This window comes from Rhinoderma darwinii, chromosome 7, assembly GCF_050947455.1.
Source record: "Rhinoderma darwinii isolate aRhiDar2 chromosome 7, aRhiDar2.hap1, whole genome shotgun sequence".
Taxonomy (NCBI): Eukaryota; Metazoa; Chordata; class Amphibia; order Anura; family Rhinodermatidae; genus Rhinoderma; species Rhinoderma darwinii.
Window position 1 is genome coordinate 66,684,209 of NC_134693.1, and position 24,353 is coordinate 66,708,561.

Genomic DNA, 24,353 nt, shown 5'->3' on the forward strand with positions numbered 1-24,353 from the left:
CGGCAGCTCAATAAAAATGAAAGGAGCGCTGGTCACGCATGCGCACAAGAGCGACCGGCGCTCCATTCATTTCTACGGAGCTGCCGACACAGACCCCGGAAGTCCGAGGTTTGTCATGGAGAAGTTCAGGGGACTTTCAGTCCCCTGTTCCCCCTATCGCTGCCAGCGATCACACATGTATCCCCTCTCCTGTGGAGATCCTGTGGAGAGGGGATACATGTTCTGTGGAGATCCTGTGGAGAGGGGATACATGTCTTTTGCTCTGTTTTGCGCCTTCAGGACCAGACACCGTTTAGCCATTTTTAGCACGTGTTAGTTAAATGGCTATAACTTTTTTATTTGTCGGGCTAACTACGTGATTTTTGCGATGTTTTTTCCGTAGACCATGCAGGTTTCATTTTTTATCATTTTTATACACACCTTTTTTGCTATTTTAGAATTTTTATTCATAAAGTTTGAAAATAATAGTAAAAAAATAAGCTTTTTTACATTTCAGCTATTTTTTTTGGGTAATAACATAATTTTACCCTAAAATAGACCTTTTATTTGTGACCGTCATTGTCTACCGTAAATTTTAATATATTACATGTCTATATTAGGGTAATTGGGCCAGCGCTAGCGTTACAGCAATGATTGGCGGGGGGGGAACGTTTTTTTTTGGGGGTGGGTATTTTATGTATATTTATTATTTAAATTTTTTTTGAACTTTACTTTACTATTTTTTTATTACTATGGTCTGTTCCTCAAAGGTCAAAGAAGACCTTTGGGGAACTTTATATATTTTTTTTCTCTCTTTTACACCATGTTTTTCCACTGTAACTGGAGCTGCACAGCAGCCCCAGTTACAGGGGAAATCAGCCTTCTCATAGTGACGATTGTCACTAATAGGGCTGTGCTGGGTCTAGTAAGACCCAGCAACAGTCTGCCACTAACGGCACCTGGCGATCATGTGACCAGTCACATGATCACCGGGAGGAATAGAGACAGCGCCGCTGCTGCTGTCTGTATTCCTGTACACAGCGCGCATTCAGCGCTGTGTACAAGTGATCAGAGAAGACAGAAGCAGCGAAAGCTGCTTCTATCCTCTCCTCAGGGTCCCCGGCAGTCACTGACAGCCAGAGACCCGACATTCAGCTGCCCGATCGCGCGGGCAGCAAGTTAAAACCCGAGCCGTAGAAAGTCTATGGCTCGGGTTTTAAGGACCCGTCCCTGACCGCTGGCCGTAAAAATACAGCCAGCGGTCGGGAACCAGTTAATGGCAGAGCGGGGAGATACCTCCCTGCTCTGCCGTAGTGTTCAGTGGCGTCCCGCTGTAGCAGCCATAGCGGCTGCTAGCCGAGCCTCCGGCCATGGTGGGGGCCCGTGCCGGCGGGCGACACGGGCCCCCTCATGCCGCGGGCCCTGTAGCAGCCGCTACTGCTGCTACGGCGGTAGTTACGCCACTGCATACTGCTAATATACAAGCATAGTCTGAACATACAGTAGTTTGAAAATAAATGTAAACTATAGTCTGCATTACGACAGCATCTCACCTGCACTGTAGTACAGGTCAGGTCTCTCTAGTATATCTCCTTCGTGGATAAATGGTTCAATGGGTTCATCTCCATAAAGATATTGCTCATTTTCATCCATTTGACGGCTTTCCACCATCTCAAGCCATTGAGAGTTATGCCATCTAAATTTCTCGCTCTGAATCTTTTTTGCCCATTCTTCATCATATTCCTATATGGAAAAAGCATAACCATTGATTTTTAAAGGGAGTCTGTCACCACTTCTGAGCCCCCCAAACTGCTTAGATCACTAGATAGATCAACAGACATAATAGGTTGTAAATGTTTGTCCTTCTTTAACTTTTAAAAAGTCGTTTTATTAGGCCACACGCCGCATACAAATGAGCTCCTGAGAGTCCAGGAAGCGTCCTGGCTGGTGATTGACGGGTCTGCTTCTCCTCTGCATCATAGGGATTAGGGGAGAGCGGCGTATAACGCAGAGGAGAGGCAGACCTGTCAATCAACAGAAGAGGGAGGGTTTTCAGCTCACAATGCAGATACTTCATGATACGCCAGACTCTCGGCAGATCATTTGCATAAAGTGCGTGAACTAAAACAACTACGTTTTACCAGTTATTCAAGGACAATCATTGGCAACATAGGTACGGTTATACTGCTTTCCACCTTAGCGGTTTTAGGCAGCTTGGGAGCTCAAAAGTGCTGACAGACTGTTTAAATCCATTATACCACAAAAACTTGGGTAGAGAACAATTATGTATTATTGGCACACATTTGTTTTGCAACTTTAGCAAAGTAACGGTCTAAATATGCGTAGATACCTCTGATTTCCAACACAATATATCATTTTACACATTTCTCTTTTAAAAATAAAAAATACTAACATATAAAGACAAACATTTTAGATATACAGGTAAAATATGAAAGCTAACTTACCGCTATGATATCAAGGGTGTTATCACATACTTTTCGGATCTCTGCGTTCTTATCATGCATTAAATCTATGAGATAGGCAGGGGCCTCTGTAATGTATGTATTAAGAAAACTTATATATCAGAATGCACAAATACACATCTTTCCTGGTCACATAATGATCACAGGTTCTCAGCTCATTACAAGCTCTGATAACGGTTCTGTAACAAACCACGCACATGAGCGGACATCACAATGATCTCCATACATTTTTATCCAGTGGAAGTAAACAATCACAATCACGTTTCCTACAGAAAATGGTATAACTTTTCATTATACAAAGAATCAACTTTATTTTTTAAAACTGTAATAGCCCTTTAAGTGTAAAATGGAGTTCAGAGGTAACTACACCCTTTAATTGTAAATTGGGTCAAGGCAAAATTTGTTGAAAGAGGAACTGTCACCTCTCCTGACCGGTCTGTTTTAGTAAATACTTTCTTAGGACTGTGCATTGTGCTGTTCCTTTGCTATTCCTCCTGGAAATGTTTGAATACATTAATAAATGGGTCTGATCATACCTACTACGTACACGTTGCAGTCAGTACGGACAATATCATACTGTGTTGGGACTCAGGATATGATAAATACTAAGAAATACTAAGAACAAACAGCAGATCAGGAGTAGATGAACGGAGCAGGTGAAGGTTAAAAAGTTAAGAGTCCTCGCAACTTTAAGAAATTAGTCCATATACATATATACTCCACCGCTCAGGCGCTCACTGGACACGAGACTCCGCTGGGTTTCTGGACCCAGTGGTTCTACCTCCAACCACGTGTCGCAGAGTAGGAAAAAGGCCCTGTCTCAGGCTAATAGAAAATTGTGATAGTGCAGTATTGCCACACACTATTTGAAAGCAAAAAGGTACTTTAATATACACACAATAGTTATGATAAAAATGTGCATATAAAATATCAAGCAGCAGCCCGACCCTGGGTTTCGCCCTATTTCGACTTCTATCGGGGCATGTTAGGCATGTCTTTCCCATGTCTTAAATAGCCATCACAGACAGAATGCATTACAGCTTTACATTAAATGATGGGATTAACCAGTTAGTGACCGGCCCATAGTCTTTTTACGTCGGTCACTAACGGGCCTTATTCCGATGCCATAGACTTTTTAGGTCGCGGCATCGGAATAAGTAAACAGAGCAGGGAGCTGTCAAATCTCCCTGCTCTCAGCTGCCAGATGCAGCTGAGGGCTGGGGGCGTCTCTGCTCTGCCGGGTGAGATCGATATTAGTATCTATGTCACCCGTTTAACCCCTCAGATGCGGTGCTCAATAGCGAGCACCGCATCTGAGTGGTTTTGGAGAGAGGGAGGGAGCTCCCTCTCATCCCACTGACACCCGGCGATAAGATCGCCGAGTGTCAGTGTCTCCGATGGCAGCCGGGGGCCTAATAAAGGCCCCCAGGTCTGCCTGGAGCGAATGCCTGCTAGATCATGCCGCAGGCATGACCTAGCAGATGCCTGTCCGTTTTAAACGGACAGGCATAATACACTGCAATACAGAAGTATTGCAGTGTATTATAATAGCGATCGCAGAATCGCATATTAAAGTCCCCTAGTTAATTTTAAAAAAATGTGAAAAAAAAATTAAAAACCCACTTTTTCCCCTTACAAACTGCTTTAGTATTAAAAAAACAAAATAAAGTAAAAAAGTTACACATATTTGGTATCGCCGCGTCCGTAACGACCCCGACTATAAAGCTATTACATTACTTAACCCGCACGGTGAACAATTAAATAAAAAAAGGATGGAAAAATTGCTGTTTTCTGTGAATCCTGACTTTAAAAAAATGTGATTAAAAAGTGATCAAAAAGTCACATCTACTCCAAAATGGTACCAATAAAAACTACAAGTCGTCCCGCAAAAAAAAAGCCCTCATACAACTGCATCGGAGAAAATATAAAAATGTTACGGCTCTTCAAATATGGAGACACAAAAACAAATCATTTTGAAAAAAAAAGCATTTTTACTGTGTAAAAGTAGTAAAACATACAAAAACTATATAAAATTTTCTATTCCCCTCCAAAAAAAGTTAATAAAAGTTAATCAATAAATAATATGTACCTCAAAATGGTGCTATTAAAAAATACAACTTGTCCCGCAAAAAACAAGACCTTATACAGCTATGTAGACGCAAAAATAAAAAAGTTATAGCTCTTGGAATGCGACGATGGAAAAACGTAAAAAATTGCTTGGTCATTAAGGTCTATAATAGGCTGGTCATTAAGGGGTTAATAGGGAGAGGAACCTATTTGTATACATGTTGTTTTCAAGCGGTATATTGTAATTTTAGGTATCATGGGTCCTTTTATTTATATATTTTTGTTTAATAAACTTCCTGCATGAATTGCAGTTCTTATGTGTATTGTTGAAGCGTTTTATTGTTTTGGTAATGTCTAAAGATCCTAAATGAGCACTCTGTAATGCATTCTGTCTGTGATGGCTATTTAAGACATGGGAAAGACATGCCTAACATGCCCCGATAGAAGTCGAAATAGGACAAAACCCAGGTTCGAGCTGCTGTTTGGTATTTTATATGCAGATTTTTATCATACTTATTGTGTGTATATTAATGTACCTTTTTGCTTTCAAATAGTGTGTGGCAATACTGCACTATCACAATTTTCTATTAGCCTGAGATAGGGCCATTTTTCTACTCTGAGACACGTTGTTGGAGGTAGAACCACTGGGCTCAGATTACCTTCTACAGAATATTGTACACACAGGGCTGTTTTCCATCTGCTGCATTTACTCCTTCGAGGCAAACGTTGTCCAGTTTCCCCGTGTGTACACGTACCCAGCTGTGTCTTATCCATAGAGCGTCTGAGTGGTGAAGTATATATGTATATGTGTTGGGACACACCTTTAAATATTCTTCTGAAGTATGCTCATTACGTTTCACAGCCGATTTCACCCTTGCAATGTATAGGGTGAAATCCGCAGTAAATCCAGAGCACAATCACCCATGTAACACATGTAGATTTTGCCATAGAATCACTGCAGATTTGCGCCAAATGCCATTATGTCTTGACGTTGCCTTAAAGGGATGTATAAATGGTTTGGCTCCAAATCTTGTTGAATGATTTACAGAGTATTTGGATCATTCATATTCTCAAAGTGCATTTCACAGTAAAACAAACATGGACCAAAATCTTTATTCCAATAAAAGTACTGCACATATAGGAGTTCTGATGGTTCATAAATTGCATTATCACTTTAAGATACATGGAATATGAGCCAAGCCAATTATAGTATTTAAGGAGACCGAGCCTATTTACAGTTTCATTTTTTACTCCCCGTCTTCCAAGAGCCATAACTTTGTATTTTTTGGTCTACATAGCCGTATGAGGGCTTGTAATGTATTAAGAAACGTTTTAAAATAATTTTGGGGGTGGAATAAAAAAAAAACAGGAATTCCTCCATTGTTTTTTTTGGGCTTAGTTTTAACAGCACTCCTCGTGCCATAAAAATGACATGTTAACTTTACTCTGCGGGTCAATAGGATTACTGCGATACCAAATTAAAAATAGTTCTTTTTTATTTTTACTGCATTAACAAAATAATAAAAACAAATTTGTTAAAAAAAAGTTTTGTGTCGCAATATTCTGAGATCCATAACTTGGAGGTGTATCAAGGGCTTATTTTTTTGGGGTGAGCTGCAGTTTTTATTGGTACCATTACATACAACTTTGTTTTCAAATTTTTTGGAAAGGTAAGTTGACCAAAAAACAGCATGACGTTTTTAAATTTTTTTATATTTTTATAGCTCAGACTTTTTTCGGACGCAGCAATGACACATATATTTTTGTTTACATTGTTTTATTTTAAAAAAATGCGAAAAAGGGGGGCTTGAAATACAGAGAAATAAAAGTAAACTTTACATTAAATGTCACCTGTCTAACCCAGGAAGAAATGCAGAGCTGCTTTAAAAGGATTAAAATAGACGAATCACCGGGTCCAGGTCGCAAACACCCCCGTGCTCTAAAGGAATTTAGTACAATAAAGCTAAATTCACACTTTTGTTGTATAATCCGTTACTCTGAACCGTTTTAAGATCAGAATGAAGATAAAAACTGATCAGTTAAAAATCCCATTGAAATCAAAATAACGGATAGCAATCCGTTTTACATCGACACCAATGACAAAAATAACCCATCCGTTACACAACCGTTTTTTTGAACAGATAAAAAGTCTTGTGCACTCCACTTTTATCTCCGTAAAAAAAAAAACGGATGACTAATATAACTGACGCAAGCGGATGCAATTAAAAATCCAATTGATTTTATAGGGATTTTCCAGCCGATAAAAATTGATGGCCTTTCCTCATGATATGCCATCAATAGCTGATTGGTCATGGTCCAAATCTCGGGACCCCCACCAATCAGCTGTTTTGAAGGGGCCACAGTGCTCATTTTGTAGGGGTACGAGCGCCGATTCCCCTTAATTTCTTCTTGCTCACTGTGAATGTACGACACATTTAGTGGCGATACATAGCTATTGCAGCCTTTTCGTATGAGCGCTGCAGTCCCTTCAAAGCAGCTGATCGGCAGGGGTCCCGGTAGTCGGACCCCGACCCATCAGCTATTGATGGGCTATCCTGATGATAGGCTATCAATTTTTATGGGCTGGAAAACGCTTTAATGGGATTTTTAATGGATGCGTTTTTATCCTTATTCTGATCTAAAAGCGGATCAGAGTAACGGATTATACAATGCAAGTGTGAACTTAGCCTAACAGACAGGCCAATATTTTTAATATTCACGGATTTTATAGTGACAAAGTTTGTTACACAGAACTGGCGCATAGAAAATGTGGTGACAATATTTAAAAATGGGTCAAAAAGTGACCCCGGAAACTATGGACCTGTAAGTTTAACCTCTATTGTGGGAAAAATGTTTGAAAGCTTTCGAAGGGATGCTATACTGGAGTACCACAATGAAACTAACCTTATAACACAATACCAGCATAGGAAAAAAAAAAAAAAGGAAAAAAGTAAACAATTTGTTAAATTAAATACAAGGTAATATATCATAAACTAAGGATCTGACTATAGCGGTGTTATTGCCAGTCCATCAGGGTTTCCAATCATTTTGACAGCAAGAGTAGTGAAATCTATTCTTGATGTAAAAAGAATTCTGGAACCCTGATGCAAACCCAAAGGGCCCTGTTAAAAGCCAATGCCTAATACTGATTAAACATAAAAAATTACTGCCAGATATTTTTTAATGCGCCGATTTTTATATTTCCACCCTGCGTATAAAAGAAATGTAACATAAAGCAATACAGAATAGCAAAGTGTTCGTTTAACTCACTGCCTGGATAGTATGAAAACTAATCCACACTAAAAAGAAAAAAAAAGAAAAAACGAACAGTCATGAAGTTATGATATCAAACAGACGGGAAAAATTCAACCATGGTTTAGCAAAGCGCCTCAGCTGCAATTTGCTAAATGTTTGGCTTACTGGAAAATCTGCAACTGACAAACATAGGTAGACCTTCTTTGGACAAAAGGCAGTAGTACAGGCAGTCTTTGTTCCCTACTCTATGGAGAGACAAACACCCTGATTCAGAAATATCTACATAATAGACATGACTAACTGTTTCCCAAAATGTCATGTAATATAATCTCTGCTTGGTGCTCACTTATGCAATACTCTTACTGCTTAGGTTGAATTTCTAGCAGCAAAAGCTTTGGTAAATTGGAAGGGATTTTACTTTGACTACGATCTTGTCTTTTCAATATTGTGCTAGTGAAAATCCTTCAAATATATAAATCAGCGTCAGTGCCCTAATTAGGAGTTGTCATATCATTTTCATTGAAATGATGGTCATCTAATCTAGATTTTGGAAAGTTTGTTTGAAGCCCGATTTTTCATTGGTTTAAAAGCAGTCCATGTGACCGCTGCAGCCTGTGATTGGCTGCAGCGGTCACATAGGATGAAACGTCATCCCTGGAGGCCAGACTGGAGGAAGAAGCAGGAGTTCTGGGTAAGTTAAATTTTAATACTTTTAAAGAGGCTCTGTCACCAGATTTTGCAACCCCTATCTCCTATTGCAGCAGATCGGCGCTGCAATGTAGATAAGAGTAACGTTTTTTTTTTTCAAAAACAAGCATTTTTGGCCAAGTTATGACCATTTTTATATTTATGCAAATGAGGCTTTCTTAAGTACAACTGGGCGTGTTTAAAGTTATGTACAAGTGGGCGTGTATTGTGTATGTACATCGGGGCGTTTTCACTTCTTTTACTAGCTGGGCGTTGTGAATAGAAGTGTATGATGCTGACGAATCAGCATCATCCACTTCTCTTCGTTACCACCCAGCTTCTGGCAGTGCACAGACACACAGCGTGTTCTCGAGAGATCACGCTGTGACGTCACTTCCTGCCCCAGGTCCTGCATCGTGTCGGACGAGCGAGGACACATCGGCACCAGGCGACAGAGGCTACAGTTCATTCTGCAGCAGCATCGGCGTTTGCAGGTAAGTCGATGTAGCCTCTGTCGCCTGGTGCCGATGTGTCCTCGCTCGTCCGACACGATGCAGGACCTGGGGCAGGAAGTGACGTCACAGCGTGATCTCTCGACAACACGCTGTGTGTCTGTGCACTGCCAGAAGCTGGGTGTTAACGAAGAGAAGTGGATGATGCTGATTCGTCACATACATACATACATACATACATACATACATATACACTCCTCAGCATTGAAATTGCAACACCAAAGAAGGAAAAGTTTTGGAATTGTGGAAATCACAGATCGAAAGACATGTTAATGATATGCAAATGATAAACAAAAATGGAAATAAAATATTCCAAACATCTTGATTTATTCAGTATCCAGTAAGAGTGCCACGTACAGAAACACATGCACTTACACGCCTTGGCATGCTATCAATGAGGTTATTAATGGTTGTCTAGTGAATGTTATGCCAAGCTGAATGCACTTGGGCACGCAAATCATCAAGATTGGCTGCTGGCAGCTCCCTTTGCAATTGCCGACCAATGACGTCACAGATGTGCTCGAGGGGAGACAAGTCCGGAGTCGCTCCAGGCCATGGTAGCACGTTTAGGCCATGCAGGCTGCTCACAGTAGCACAGGCAACACGCGGCCTGGCATTGTCCTGTTGAAAAATGGCTTCTGGGACACTTTGGAGAAATGTCCGTACCACTGATTTCACAACCAAATCAATGTAACGCTAAGCTGTTAGCTAACCTGAAATGAAGACTAGAAGTCTCTGGCTACCGTACGTTATGCCACACCACACCATAATCCCAGGAGTAGGACCGGTGTGACGTTCCTTTGCGAAGGCCTTTTCATGGCGTTGCCCATGTGGTCTGTAGACCAATCTCCGGCTATCTTTGCGTCCGAGACAAAAGCAGGACTCATCGCTGAAGAGGATAGATCTCCATTCCCGTCTTGTCGTGCACCATGATAGACTAAGAGAGAGGTGGCATGTGGTCAATGGAACACCTGTAGCTGGGCGGCTGGCTCGCAGCTCAATTTCGTGCAAACGCCTTCTGATGGTTTGTGTAGCCGCACTAGGCTTGGGATTTGACAATCAATTTCACTTGCAGTACAGAATGGATCACTACACGCCATTCTTCCAATAAGACGATCCATCCATGCAGAGGTTTGTCACCGTGCACCTCTAGCTGTAATTCCTGTTTGTTGTTTTTCTCCCAACCTCTGGGACATGCAATGTTGACATGCCGAAGTGATAAACCAAGTTCTCTCAGTTCAAGGAGTCTGTCCAACTTAGTCTGCGACAAGTAGTGATAACTGGCATCGCACAATCATCCCACACCACTAGATCTTTTTGAGGTATTATATGGCTAAAAAACTTTCCTTTCAATCTGGCGTTTATGCCTCTCCCACATGCCACAGATTGAAGCTAGGTGCTTGAAAATGTGTTAATTTGCAGATCTAAGCGACACCTGCTACTTCTTCGATTTGCATAACCTTACGGCTTGCCCTTCTTGGTGTTGCAAGTTCAATGTTGAGGAGTGTATATAGACAAACCACTGCTCATTAATTTCAATACACCACCCAAATCACAGATTTTTTTTTGGGAAATGAACAAAATAAGCTAATTTGTGATGAATATGGATTTACTGTATTTAGGCAAATAATCATGTTTTGTTATTTTTTTATTTTAATTAAATTTTTCCATTTTATAACAAGTCAAATAAAATATAATAATCTAAAATACACAAACATATTAAAAAAGGCCATATACAATATCCAAACCCTCTTCAGCGACCAGGCAAAGGGGAAAAAATTGTGAAATTCATTGAATTCATTGAAATTTTTCCATATCAAGAATTGTGTTATCCAGATTTCCGCCTTTTGTTAAAAAGGGCTGGGTCACAAAGCTTTTCAAATACTGCAATCCTATTCATAAGATGCACCAAGGAAGAAACTTTAGGGGGTTTGAAGAAATAAATATGTTTTGTACTCATAAACATTGTTTACAAGTGAATTGAATCTTGATTTCCTTAAATTTTTTCTCATCTAAGTATCCACCCTTAGCAGCGATCACAGCAGTGCAAACTCGGGGCATTCTGTAAGTCAACTTGTCTAAAGTTTCAAGACTGATTGCAGCCCGCTTCTCTTGTAGCAACAACCAAAGGTGATTTTGGCTCGTAACTTGCACATCTCAAACAAACCTATCCAGATGATCCCAAAGGAGTACAATTAGATTGCAATCGGGACTCTGGGGTGGCCAAACCATGTTTTTTAGCACCTGTTGTCATTCTTTTGACTGAAGATACTTGGGCCTAAGCAACGGTTTTCAGGCTGCAACACAACCCTTCAAGCCACTGGCTACAAGGCGGGGTTTGACAGTCACGATTGACATGCTTTTTTTCCTCATTTCCATCAGAACAGAATGGAACTGACAAGCAGTTTTGAATCTGTCCCATTTATAACACACAATGATAAATTTGGCCTCCTGTTTTGTGGTCACTTGAAGTTGTCCAAGTCGTAGTCGATCACGTACACTCTTGATTTCAGCATATTTCTTGAGTGTACATTGTATGCCACCAAGAAAAACCTTCTCCAGGCGGGCAATTTCCTGTAGACTATGCCCTGCATTTCTCAAAGAAACTATGGCATATCGGTTTTCGATTGATAACTACTTCCTAAAAGAGTAAATAGACTCATTTCTGTGCAAAATACACGTATCATGCTCATATGATGCTCATCCTTTACAAAGAAATCGACAAACCTGGGGGAGTACTGAAAACAATGAGTAGTTATATATAACTATATATTAGCATATTTATGTATCCCATGAGTACCCCTTTAGCAAACGGCTTGCCTTCTTGAAGCATTTGGACAAAAGGATACGTGTATCTTTTATTATGACATCCCTCGTTGCTTGATGGAAAACCATTTGGTAAAAGACATAGACAATTTGGCATACAAACTCATCATCTTCTTGCTGAGCTAAAAGAAAAATATAATAGTTGAATTAAAGAGTTGTCGTTACCATCATCAAGATCTAAAGTAGACCAAACACTCTGTAAGCATCTGATCCTGTATGACCATTATACTGTGATAGCAAGCTGAAAGGCTTAAGGACCACACAGCTCCCCTAGCAGCCAGAGGTCTGTTTGCAGCTCTGATTGGCTGGGTTAGAGTGTGCAGGAAGGAGGAAGTTAATGGCTGCCAGAGATGTGACATGCAGCTCTTTGTGTGTGGTGAATGCCGCGTGGCAGGCATAAGGGGACTACTGCTGTGTAAGGCAGTAGCTTGCAGACTAGATAGAGCTCGAGCCAAGTAGTAATACTACAGTGACTGCTGAACTTGAATTCAGAAAGAGAGCTAGGGGATATTCCAGTGCAGGGTCCAGCTGTCAACTACAACCAGCAGCAGCCACAGTTGCCCTTCCTGGTTTACCTCATTGTGGTGAAGTGATACGTACCAGGTCACATTAAGAGGATTGTCAGAACTGAATTATAACAGTGTAAGTTGTTGAATCCCTTTTAGGTTTGAAGAAGTAGCCATTTCTGTGTTGAGCCTGTAACAACCCTATTCTGCCAAGTTAAAGGGGATGTCCATGACCGGACAACTGATGACCTATCCACCAGATAGGTCATCAGTATATGATTGGTGCTCCAACTACTGCATACCGTTCAAAACATCTGGCCCCCGGAGGCAGCTGATCGGTGCGGAGTCTGGGTGTCGGGCCTGCACCGATCATAAACTAATGACCTATTCTGTGAATAGGTCATCAGTTGTCTGGTCGTGGACAACCCCTTTAAGAAAGCTGTAGTGTATGTTGGAGAGCACGTCTTATGAAGCTGGTAGTGGTAAGTCAATGTCAATTTTCCTGTTGTGCTTGAAAAGCATTATATTCTCGTAGTTCTTTGTTCATAGTCGTCATCTCCTATGGTTCATTACAGAAAATTAAAACTCAACCTGCCTCTTGCTTACACATGCTCCTATGGGCGAATGCACACAACCATGGTTTCCACGGCCCTTGCATTGCCCGGAGCCCGGACCGCAAAGAAAAAAAAAAAAAAAGCTGACATTTTAAGGGCCGCATTTGCGTTATGGGCTCATTAAGCTCAATGCACTCTTGTGTAACTGCAGACGGCCCACGGATGACACAGTTTACTTAGAAGTATTGTTTTGACATGTGTGTGTAAGACAGTATTGAATAACCATAAAGGCTTAGAGTTATTAGTTATAAAGCCCAATTGTAGAGAAAAGTATAAATACCTACAAAAAGGAGGGGTACAAAGAGTATAGCTGTGAATGTAGCCTCCAAAAAGGAGAAGACCAGCATGCATACAGCGCAGTTGCTGCTAAACACACTTTCACTATCTAAAGCACTAAAAGCCCCTTGAAAAAACTATCCACGCGAAACGCGTGTCAGAGCGCTACTTTGAGCACATGGACCAAGTTTTACTAATGGGTAAGATACTCGTTTTGGATACCTATGTAGGACTTATTTTCACTGCAAAAAATTATGTGCGGCTTTTAGTGCTTTAGATAGTGAGAGTGTGTTAAGCAATACGGTCTTATATTGGATATTCCATACCCAGATGTATAACAAATGTATTGTTGTGATATCTTAATATTTGTCCGTTTTCTTGTAGCCCATATACAGCAGATCTTGTTGGGATCTCCTGTGTATTTCTATGATATGTAATAAAAATTCAGATTTTTGGATTTTCAACAAAAAAGTAGTGCATGACTCTTTGTCCGTGTGTGTGTGTGTGTGTGTGTGTGTGTGTGTGTGTGTGTGTGTGTGTGCATGTATATATATATATATATATATATATATATATATATATGATTCTGTGGAGTTTCTATGAATGAATCATTATTGGAGGTTAATATTGTGTGTGGCATAATTTTGCTGTTACCCTACCTGTCCTGTGAGGCATAGGTTTATGCACATTCAATATTTGTTGTATATTAGGCATGTCAGAAACTTTTATTCTCTGTACATAGCCTCATGTTAGCATACACGTTTCACCAATAATTTGAAACAAAAAATGATGCATGTCATTAATAAAGTTGCCCCATTTTACTTGACTCCTCTTAGTTGAACACCTTTCTCTTGCAGTTTTTCTCTGCAGTAACTTTATTATGTCCAAGGTTTTTCTCATCTTAGACATTTATGTCATATCTGCAAGATATACCAGAAATGCATGACAGGTGGGCATTTTCCCTCGGTTACCCTCATCTATCTGGAGAAAGGTGGTCCCCCTTGAGCCCTGTTCCACCAGGCAAGACATTAAACATCTCCATGAGAACGCAGTAGACACGAAATGTTTGTCAGGGTGAGAGTCAGCAATGTCTATTGGGGCCCAATGCACATTGATATTATACACCTTGTTATAACCATGTTACTTTTGTATTGACATGATTTATTTTTGTTATGTTTCTAATTTCAAATTGTCACTAACTTTTCAACAAAATTTGCATAAATCAATAGTACAAGCGAATATAAAAAACGTTGCAATATATCTTATTACAGAATGCCTCTATATCCATTTATCAGTCTCCTTTCCTCACCCCTCCTCTGTTTACTCACTCTGGATTTACTTCTACATCCGTCTCCTCAAGACAAGACTTTCAGCTCACTGAAGGATCAGGTTACAGCTGCACATAGAAGTCAAAGGAGAGGGGATGGATTCACAGCAACACTGCTCATTACTGCTGTATAATGTCCTGCATGTTGCTGCTATTTCTGAGCGTGTGCTACACAAAGATAGGGGAGCAGGTGGTTTCCTTCCCTATTTGTGCAATATGTAAGGCAGACATGATAGCAGTTAGGCTTAAAAAGGCAGGATACAAGTCATATAATGGCCAGATATATTCCTTATGTACACGCATATAATAGCTTATCATGAAAAGTCACCGGAAAGTTTAGGTACACTTTAGATAGATATTACTTTATGCTAATGGATGCTCCTTTATAGTATGACATCCATTAACATATCTGGCTGTAATTGTGTGACTTCTTTTCATAGACTTGTCTCTATGTTTGTACTATGCCTTTGTATAAGATTTTTAATGTATTTGATGTATAATAAAGGGAGATATTTGATATTAAATCCCAAGAGTTTTTCTGATTATTCAATGTTGTTGTAGATTAAATTATAAATTACAGACATTTTGTAAATAAATAAATGCTAGAGTATATTAGTCATATTAGAGTAAAAAGAAACATGGACCTGCTGGAAACCTAAAGATTTTGTGTTAGGTCAGATGAGCAAGTACCACCTAACAAAATATTTATACTACATCTACAACTCATTTTATTAATGATATTTTTACCATTCAGTAGTTCAATAAGTGCTGGAATAATCCCAGATTTTGCCAACAAGGCAGCGCAGGAGTCATCCATGGACACCGTTCCGATCATTATAACCACTTCCAGGACAAGATCATCTTCAGCACAACCTAAGACACAAGATAAAATTAAAAAAAAGTGAGGCTTAAACATGTACGGACTAATAAAGCAATTACAATTATAAATTTGATATCACTATGGAACAGAAAACAATTGGAATCTATACCCAATTTTGATAAATAATGATGGTAAGAATGGTGGTATAAAAAGGTAGAGCGGCCATAATCATACAGACAATTCTGTTCATATAAGTGCTATCTGGGTTTGTTTCCAACCTATGAAAAAATGACGCATAGGATGGAAGATTTCAAAGACATAATGGAGATTCAGATAGCGGATTCTGTGTAAGGTAATTGGGCTAATGACATTCCATAATGGGTCATTTTGTTGCCCGAAGAAACGCAAACCCAAATTCAACTATTTACAATACATTTTTATGGCAAAGATCTATACACAGGTGACTTTTGGATCATCACCGATATTGGGAGTGCACCCGAAATGACCATATAATTTTAAACTTAATGGACATGTGAATTTTATTCATGTATGTTACTATGTATATGTGATCTATGAAGACTACAAAAAGAGAGAACAGTTCAGACCAAATTTCAGTTTTATTATATATTTACCTGGCTTAAGTTTATCCTTAAGGTAAGGGACAAGCTTATATTCTTTGAGAACCAGTTCCCAGTCTAATTCACTAATAGTGAGGTTGGCGAGTGTTCCAAGGCATTCAATCACAAATTCTTCTTCTTCATCATTTGAAATTTGAGCTGCCAGGTCCCCAACGTAGTCCTATTGCAGCAATGTAATATCAGGCTTAGTTACAATGTGTAAATTACAACAGTTAAAGAACTTTAAGGCCTTGTTCACACAGCAGTTTGGTGAATTTTTGCCATACACATTAGATAAACGTTGGCTAAATCCACCAATTACAGAGGGTCGGCCGACGATCCAATGTGTATGGGTGCAGCCCAACAGTCCCCCGATAGTAGATGTTGGAGGAAAAAAAGAATGGGGGTATGTTGGACTTCAAAATGCTCTATCCTTTTTCTCATGGTAGATGCGCCGATGGTGAGTGCTGATTTCCATCTCCCCATTAAAATAAAAATGCATGATCAGCTGTTGCTACTTGGCTAATGACAACAAGCAGGCAAAGGAGCGGCACTGCCGCAGCACCTGTATGTTGCTGTTGTCAAATTGCTTATTAATGGCTGCGATTGTTGCGGATAAAACAGCTGTTTATCTACAAGCAAGAAAAAATCCTCCCTCAACAGTTTGCACATCTTAGGCCCTGTTTACACTGAAACCACGCCAAAAAACGCCTCTCATTGATTCAACGGGGGTTGGCAGCATTTTTTTTCCCGCAAGCGGAAGAAAACGCTCGCAGGAAAAAGAAACGTCATGACCTTTCTTCAGGCGTTTCCGTCTTTGACCTCCCATTGACATCAATGGGAGGCAGAGAAAGTGGTTTTCGCTGCGTTTTTTTGCCCACGTCACTCAGAGGCCGCGGGCGAAAAAAGCCGCAAAAAAAACAAGGCAATGAGCGCAGGCAGGTCAACATCTGCCTCAAAAAAAACCTTCTTAATAATCATTGAGGGAACTGTGCGGCTGTTCATAGCTGCTCTTTCCTCTCTCCCTGCCCAGCACTGATCTGTATGATGGCAGAAAATGGGAGAATGGTCCAAATATTGAAGTATTGCACCATGCAAACCACATAAGTGGAATAATACTAAAAGTCTTTGTTAGATGATCACATCACACGATAGAAAAGAAAAAACACTTACAATAAACAAATTCTTGGTTGGTCCATCATGTTGAGAAATATTCCTGATCATCTTCATCAGCAATGGATCCTTAAATTTGAGAGCCTTTTTCATCAACATCTTCAGCCCATTTCCTAAATATATACATATAATCCTTAGAAGGGGAAAATAACGTTTTTTTACCATGTTAAAATAATAGAAAAACTAATGTAACCCTACTGAAAATGATTCTAGTACACAGAATCATACACAAATATCTCTTAACGTCTAGTTTCTGTTAGCCAGCTAGAAGCTATTGTTGTATCTGTATCTCCATGCACAGGACTGTAGAATTTATCCGTAATTACAGGCCCATTCATTTCTATGGCCGACTGACACCTTCCCGTATATTTACAAGACGGTGTCAGGGCAGTAAAAAGTTGCCGTAAAAAATAGGACATGTCCTTATTTTTTTATTTTACGGACTGTGCTCCCATACTTTATAATGAGGGCACGGCACGCAAATGCGGATGACTGTTCGCGGCCGTCCGTGCCCTTAATCACGGACCGTGATGACAGGCATGGTCGTGTGCATGGGGCCTAAGTGTGGAAACAATCTGTGGGAGAGAGAGAGGATGAGCGAGAATGGAAAGCTGCTCTGGAATACTCGACCTGCCCATGTATCACGGTTAAAATGTCTGGCTTGTTTCCCCTGGTGATAACAGCTGACCGGCTAGGTTAGAAATGCTGGACCACAGCTTCCAATTAATTTAAAGAGCCCCATCGATCTCAAGAACAGGGGACCCAGAGTGCCCTATGTAAATGGAGTGGGACTGCGCATTCTCAGCCACAGCTATCTCCGGCAGCCCCATAGAAAGTGAATGAAACGTTATGACAATGTCAATGAACGTCATACAATCAGGGCTCTCCTCACACTTGTGTTTGTTATTTTCAATCAGGTTTACATCCTTTTTGAGGGCCTCAACATCACGGCATTCTGCACTATTCTATCCAGCAAAAAAAAAAACACTTGAAACCTGATGTACAATCAGGATTTGTCTTAAATCCTGTTGAAGCGGAAGCCATGATTCCAATGTGAACAGAATAAACCGTTTCTATTCACTCAAAAATCACACTAAATTAGTGGAGAATGTGCCAAGTTTGTAATATATCCTACACATAAATCCTAAACTACTGTTCTTGGGGTCCATGGCTGGAGGGGATCGGGCCATGGTAAGCAGCGATTTTGCAGTCAACGATATATGTAAAGAAACACATTTAAATAACTGCCCGCTTACATTTGAGGACACAAATATAAGCACTTGTGCACAAAATGTAGATTATGTTTAGTGCTGCTAGTTAAAGAGGCTCTGTCACCAGATTTTGCAACCCCTATCTGCTATTGCAGCAGATAGGCGCTGCAATGTAGATTACAGTAACGTTTTTATTTTTAAAAAACAAGCATTTTTGGCCAAGTTATGACCATTTTTGTATTTATGCAAATGAGGCTTGCAAAAGTCCAACTGGGCGTGTTTAAAAGTAAAAGTCCAAGTGGGCGTGTATTATGTGCGTACATCGGGGCGTGTTTACTACTTTTACTAGCTGGCCGTTCTGACGAGAAGTATCATCCACTTCTCTTCAGAACGCCCAGCTTCTGCCAGTGCAGACACAGCCGTGTTCTCGAGAGATCACGCTGTGACGTCACTTCCCCAGGTCCTGCATCGTGTCAGACGAGCGAGGACACATCGGCACCAGAGGCTACAGATGATTCTGCAGCAGCATCGGCATTTGCAGGTAAATCGATGTAGCTACTTACCTGCAAACGCTGATGCTGCTGCAGAATCAACTGTAGCCTCTGGTGCCGACACGATGCAGGACCTGTGAGTGACGTCACAGATCTGCACTGCCAGAAGCTGGGCGTTCTGAAGAGAAGTGGATGATACTTCTCATCAGAACGCTCAGCTAGTAAAAGTAGTAAACACGCCCCGATGTACACACATAATACACGCCCAGTTGTACTTTTACTTTTCAACACGGCCAGTTGTACTTTTGCAAGCCTCATTTGCATAAATACAAAAATGGCCATAACTTGGCCAAAAATGCTCGTTTTTTTAAAATAAAAACGTTACTGTAATCTACATTGCAGCGCCGATCTGCTGCAATAGCAGATAGGGGTTGCAAAATCTGGTGACAGAGCCTCTTTAAGCATCAGAAACACTTTAAGGCTGGATTCACATGAGCATGTTCGGTCCGTAAAGGACGGAACGTATTTCGGCCCAAGTCCCGGATCGAACACACTGCAGGGAGCCGGGCTTCTAGCATCATAGTTATGTACAACGCTGGGAGTCCCTGCCTCTCCGTGGAACTACTGTCCCGTACTGAAAACATGATTACAGTACGGGACAGTGGTCCCGCAGCGAGGCAGGGACTCCTAGCATCGTACATAACTAACCGGCTCCCTGCAGTGTGTTCGGTCCGGGACTTGCGGCCGAAATACGTTCCGTCCTTTACGGACCGAACATGCTCGTGTGAATCCAGCCTAATACAAATTATCGGAATAGGAATACAGAGGCAATCTTCATAAATGCAAACTATATTGAAAGTTAACCTGGCTTTCAAAGCTCCATTCATAAAATGTTGATGTTAAAAATCGGAGTGGAATAAAGGGCATACTGTGGAATTTCAAATCGGCTGTGGAAAAATGGTGAATTTTGTTGCAGATTTCACCCTTGGCACCGCAAAGGGTGAAACCGGCAGCCAAATCTGCACCAATATGTTGTGGATTGTTGCTGTGGATTTCATTGCAATTTTCCCCACGTGATCATAGCCTTTAAATGTAGCTCCACTTTAGCGGAGATTTACCATATGCAGTTTGCGGTCAGATGTTCCTTGGCAACAGACTACAAACTAACACAATCTAATACTGTTACACACGTTAAATGAAGGTTACATGAGAAATTTCACTACAGAATTAAGTTTTCAGAACATTGAAAAACTAATGTCATACTTACCTTCACATATTAACTGAGCATTTCTTTTATTTGCTGCTAGATTTATACAGAAAGAAATCAGTTCAAGATCAATCCGCTCCTCAGAACACTCAAACAACATTTTCATCAACTAAAAAGAAAGAAAAATAAATAAATCACTAAACTGCTTAAAAATAAATTATTAACCCCTTAATGACCAGCCTATTTTAGACCTTAATGACCAAGCCATTTTTTACGTTTTTCCATCGTCGCATTCCAAGAGCTATAACCTTTTTATTTTTGCGTCGACATAGCCGTATAAGGTCTTGTTTTTTGCGGGACAAGTTGTACTTTTTAATAGCACCATTTTGGGGGACATATTATTTATTGATTAACTTTTATTAACTTTTTTTTGGGGGGGGAATAGAAAAAAACCTGAAATTTCGCCACACTTTTTCGCGTCTTAAATCAACGGCGTTTACCGTGTGATATAAATAACACAATAACTTTATTCAGCGGGTTGTTACGATTGCAACGATACCAAATTTGTATAGTTTTTGTATGTTTTACTACTTTTACACAGTAAAAACGTTTTTTTTTTCAAAATGACTTGTTTTTGTGTCTCCATATTTGAAGAGCCGTAATGTTTTTATTTTTTCGCCGATGCGGTCGTATAAGGGCTTTTTTTTTTGCGGGAAGACTTGTAGTTTTTATTGGTACCATTTTGGAGTAGATGCGACTTTTTGATCTTTTTTTATCACATTTTTTTTTAAGTCAGGATTCACAGAAAACAGCAATTTTTCCATAGTTTTTTATTAATTTTTTTTACGGCGTTCACCGTGCGGGTTAAATAATGTAATAGATTTATAGTCGGGGTCGTTACGGACGCGGCGATACCAAATATGTGTAACTTTTTTACTTTATTTTGTTTTTTTAATAGTAAAGCATTATGTATGGGGAAAAGCTGGGTTTTTCATTTTTTTTCACATTTTTTTTTAAAATTAACTTTATGAAACTTTTTTTTTCACTTTTTTACTAGTCCCACTAGGGGACTATAATATGCGATTCTCCAATCGCTATTATAATACACTGCAATACTTTTGTATTGCAGTGTATTACTGCCTGTCCGTTTAAAACGGGCAGGCATGTGCTAGGTCATGCCAGAGGCATGATCTAGCAGGCATTCGCTCCAGGCAGACCTGGGGGCCTTTATTAGGCCCCCGGCTGCCATTAGAGACACAGACACTCGGCGATCTTATCGCCGGGTGTCGGTGGGGAGAGAGGGAGCTCCCTCTCTCTCTCTCGCTCTCCAAAACCACTCAGATGCGGTGCACGCTATTGCGCACCGCATCTGAAGGGTTAAACAGGTGAGATCGATACTAATATCGATCTCACCCGGCAAAACAGGGACGCTCCCAGCCCTCAGCTGCCACTAGCAGCTGAGAGCAGGCAGATTTGACGCTCCCTGCTCTGTTTACTTTATCCTGATGCAGTGCCGTAAAAAGGCATATGCATCAGAATAAAGCCCGTTAGTGGCCGCCGTTAAAAGGCGTATTGGCGGTCACTAACGGGTTAAATTATATGGTTATATCCTGTACATGCTGACAGCTGACTTGTGTATTGTGTGACCCAACATTCACAGGTGATCAATCGCTTTCTCTAACAAAGCCATACAAGCACCATTCCCTAGAGTTACCCCTTAAGGATAAACACATTCAATTTTGGCCTTAAAGGGGTTGTACCAGATCAGAAAAAAGGTCTCTGTTTTCCAGAAACAGCGCCTCTTGTCCATGGGCTGTGTCTAGTATTGCAGCTCATCCCCATATACTTGAATCTGGCTGAGCTGCAATACTAGACACAGACCAAGTATTAGAATAGTGCTGTTTCTGCAAAAAAGAACTATTTTTTTCTTATCCAGGACAACCGCTTTAAGGACCACAGGACTTTTTTTTTTTAATGTTTGCCACCCCCACATTCATATCAGCATTCATGATAGTCAAAACGTTTTTTTTTTTTATTTCTATAACAACCAAGCTGTATACAGTTTCTTCTCAATGAATTAGAACATCAAACAGTTAATTTATTTCAGTAATTCAATTCAAAAAGTGAAACTCATATTATATAGACTCATTACACACAGAGTGATCTATTTGCAGCATTTTTTTTCTTTTAATGTTGAAGATTATGGCTAACAGTTAAAGAAAACCCAAAATTTAGTCTAATAATAAAGACACCAACGATAACACTGAAGGATCTCCAAAGATCCACAGCCCAGATAGAAGTATGTGTCCATAGGACCACTATAAGCCGTACACTCCACAGAATGGGGCTTTATGGAAGAATGGCCAGGAAAAAGCCATTGCTTAAAGAAAAAAAAAATATATATATATGTTTTGAGATTGCCAAAAAGCATGTGGCAGACTCCTCAAACACATGGAAGAAGGTTCTCTGGTCAGATAAGCTTAAAAACTTTACTTTTTGGTCATCATGTGGCGCAATTATAATAATCTTGAAATTGCGCCAACATATTCTGCAGCGCTTTACAATTCAGAGGGAACATGTACAGACAATATCAGACATTACAGAGTGACAAAACTAATTTACAATTAAAACAAGAGGAGTGAGGACCCTGCTCGAAAGAGCTTACAATCTATGAGGAAATAGGGAGGGCGGCACAACATTTCAAAAGTGTTTGTTAAAGGGGTTATGTGGGGACCGAAAAGTATCAGCAGTGTACTCACTGCAGTATGTGAGTGTAACGTCCATGGCCACGGACCGCCGGGATTACTCACCCCTGAACGGTCGCAGTCATGGTCTGGTGAGTGCTGGTCCGCATCTCCTCTCCAGGAGACGACAGCGCTCACTTCCGCTCCAATCTGCTGGGTCCCATTGATTAGCCCATGATCACCCTGGACTACATGAAGGGCCCTGCCCCTTTGCTCATTGCCTGAGCGTTGTTCGTATTCCTCTGTTAGTCTTGCAAATGGTCCCTTAGTGTTACCATGTTCCCGTGCCCTGCTACCTGTATCCCGTGTTGTAGTTGTTCCTGTGTCCGCTATAGTGTTGAAGTCGAGTTCTGCCACGTCTGCTGTGTTACACCACGCCTGGTGTCATCTGTCTCATCTGCATCACCTACCGTCAAGATCCCATCTGTGGCTAGCCGTTGCTACTGTCTGGACTATCACAGGTATCCTTGTGCTTGGACTATATATGTTAACTTGGTACACTGTAGTTTGGCCAGCTGCCATCCCGCTATGGCGGTGCGGCCCAGTGGGTCCACCCACCCACAGATCGTGACAGTGAGTACACTTGCTAATATACATTCCGGTTCACTGTTGCGCTGATAATGAGATATTAATAGATTTTTATAGCGCTGTTGGAGTACCGGAAGTCTAGTGGCATAGTCTTTCTTCATGACGACACGACTCTTCCTCATGTGACCGGCCTCGCTTTACTCTATGTAATCGCTGTACTGCTGCTACAGCGGTTACATAGAGTACAGTGAGGTGGGTCACATAACGAAGAGTCATGTCGTCATAAAGTAAGACTCTGCTACTAGACTTCCGGTCCCCCGCCAGCGCTATAAAAATCTATTAAAATATCATAATCAGATCGGCGGGGGATCGGAATGTATATTAGCAAGTGAACTCACATACTGCAGTGAGTACACTGCTAATACTTTTCAGTCCCCACATAACCCCTCTAAGTACAATGGTCCAGTCATCTATTATATATATGGGGTAATACACATAAAGCTGCATGAGACTGTCACCAGACAGTATCTGTGTATGACAGTCATGAAATGCTTTACATTAGGGTGCAGGGAGTGTGGGGGATAGTGCTGAAAGAGGGGGTCAAGTTCTGATGGCTAATATAAAAGGGGGGGCCAGGGAAAGGAGTCAGATTATGGAATGTTATAGGCCTGTCTAAAAAGATGTGTTTTCAGGGAGCGTTTAAAACTGTGGATGTTGGGAATTAATCGGATTGTCTGGGTACAATAGAGCACGGGTAGGGTGGTAGACAGAGATGGGGGAGGAGATGTAAAATGGAGCAGCACTGTGGAGAGCTTTGTAGGTGAGAGTAAAGTTATCTTAGGCTTGTGTGCAACAGCTTGACCATGGAAACCCATTTCATTAAGCTCCCGACACAGAGTTCTTCTGCTGATGTCACTTCCAGAGTCAGTTTGAAACTTTGTAACGAGTCATGATGTAAAGTGAAGTGTCCCTTTTATTATAGAGGGTGTGTGTATGTGTATATATATATATATATATATATATATATATA

The 24,353-nt window shown here is 40.7% G+C and overlaps 1 protein-coding gene across 2 annotated transcripts in view; it reads right to left on the reverse strand.

Moving 5' to 3' along the window:
• The window catches only part of KIFAP3 (kinesin associated protein 3), a 131,876-nt gene that overhangs the window by 26,154 nt on the left and 81,369 nt on the right, over positions 1-24,353 (reverse strand). For both annotated transcript variants that reach the window (XM_075833497.1, XM_075833496.1), the window contains exons 12-18: positions 20,112-20,220; positions 17,143-17,255; positions 15,985-16,150; positions 15,280-15,405; positions 11,833-11,931; positions 2,445-2,530; positions 1,533-1,722 (exon numbers count right to left, since the gene is read on the reverse strand). In XM_075833497.1, the coding sequence (XP_075689612.1) occupies positions 1,533-1,722; positions 2,445-2,530; positions 11,833-11,931; positions 15,280-15,405; positions 15,985-16,150; positions 17,143-17,255; positions 20,112-20,220 (889 nt within the window). The remainder of the gene's footprint in view (positions 1-1,532; positions 1,723-2,444; positions 2,531-11,832; positions 11,932-15,279; positions 15,406-15,984; positions 16,151-17,142; positions 17,256-20,111; positions 20,221-24,353) is intronic.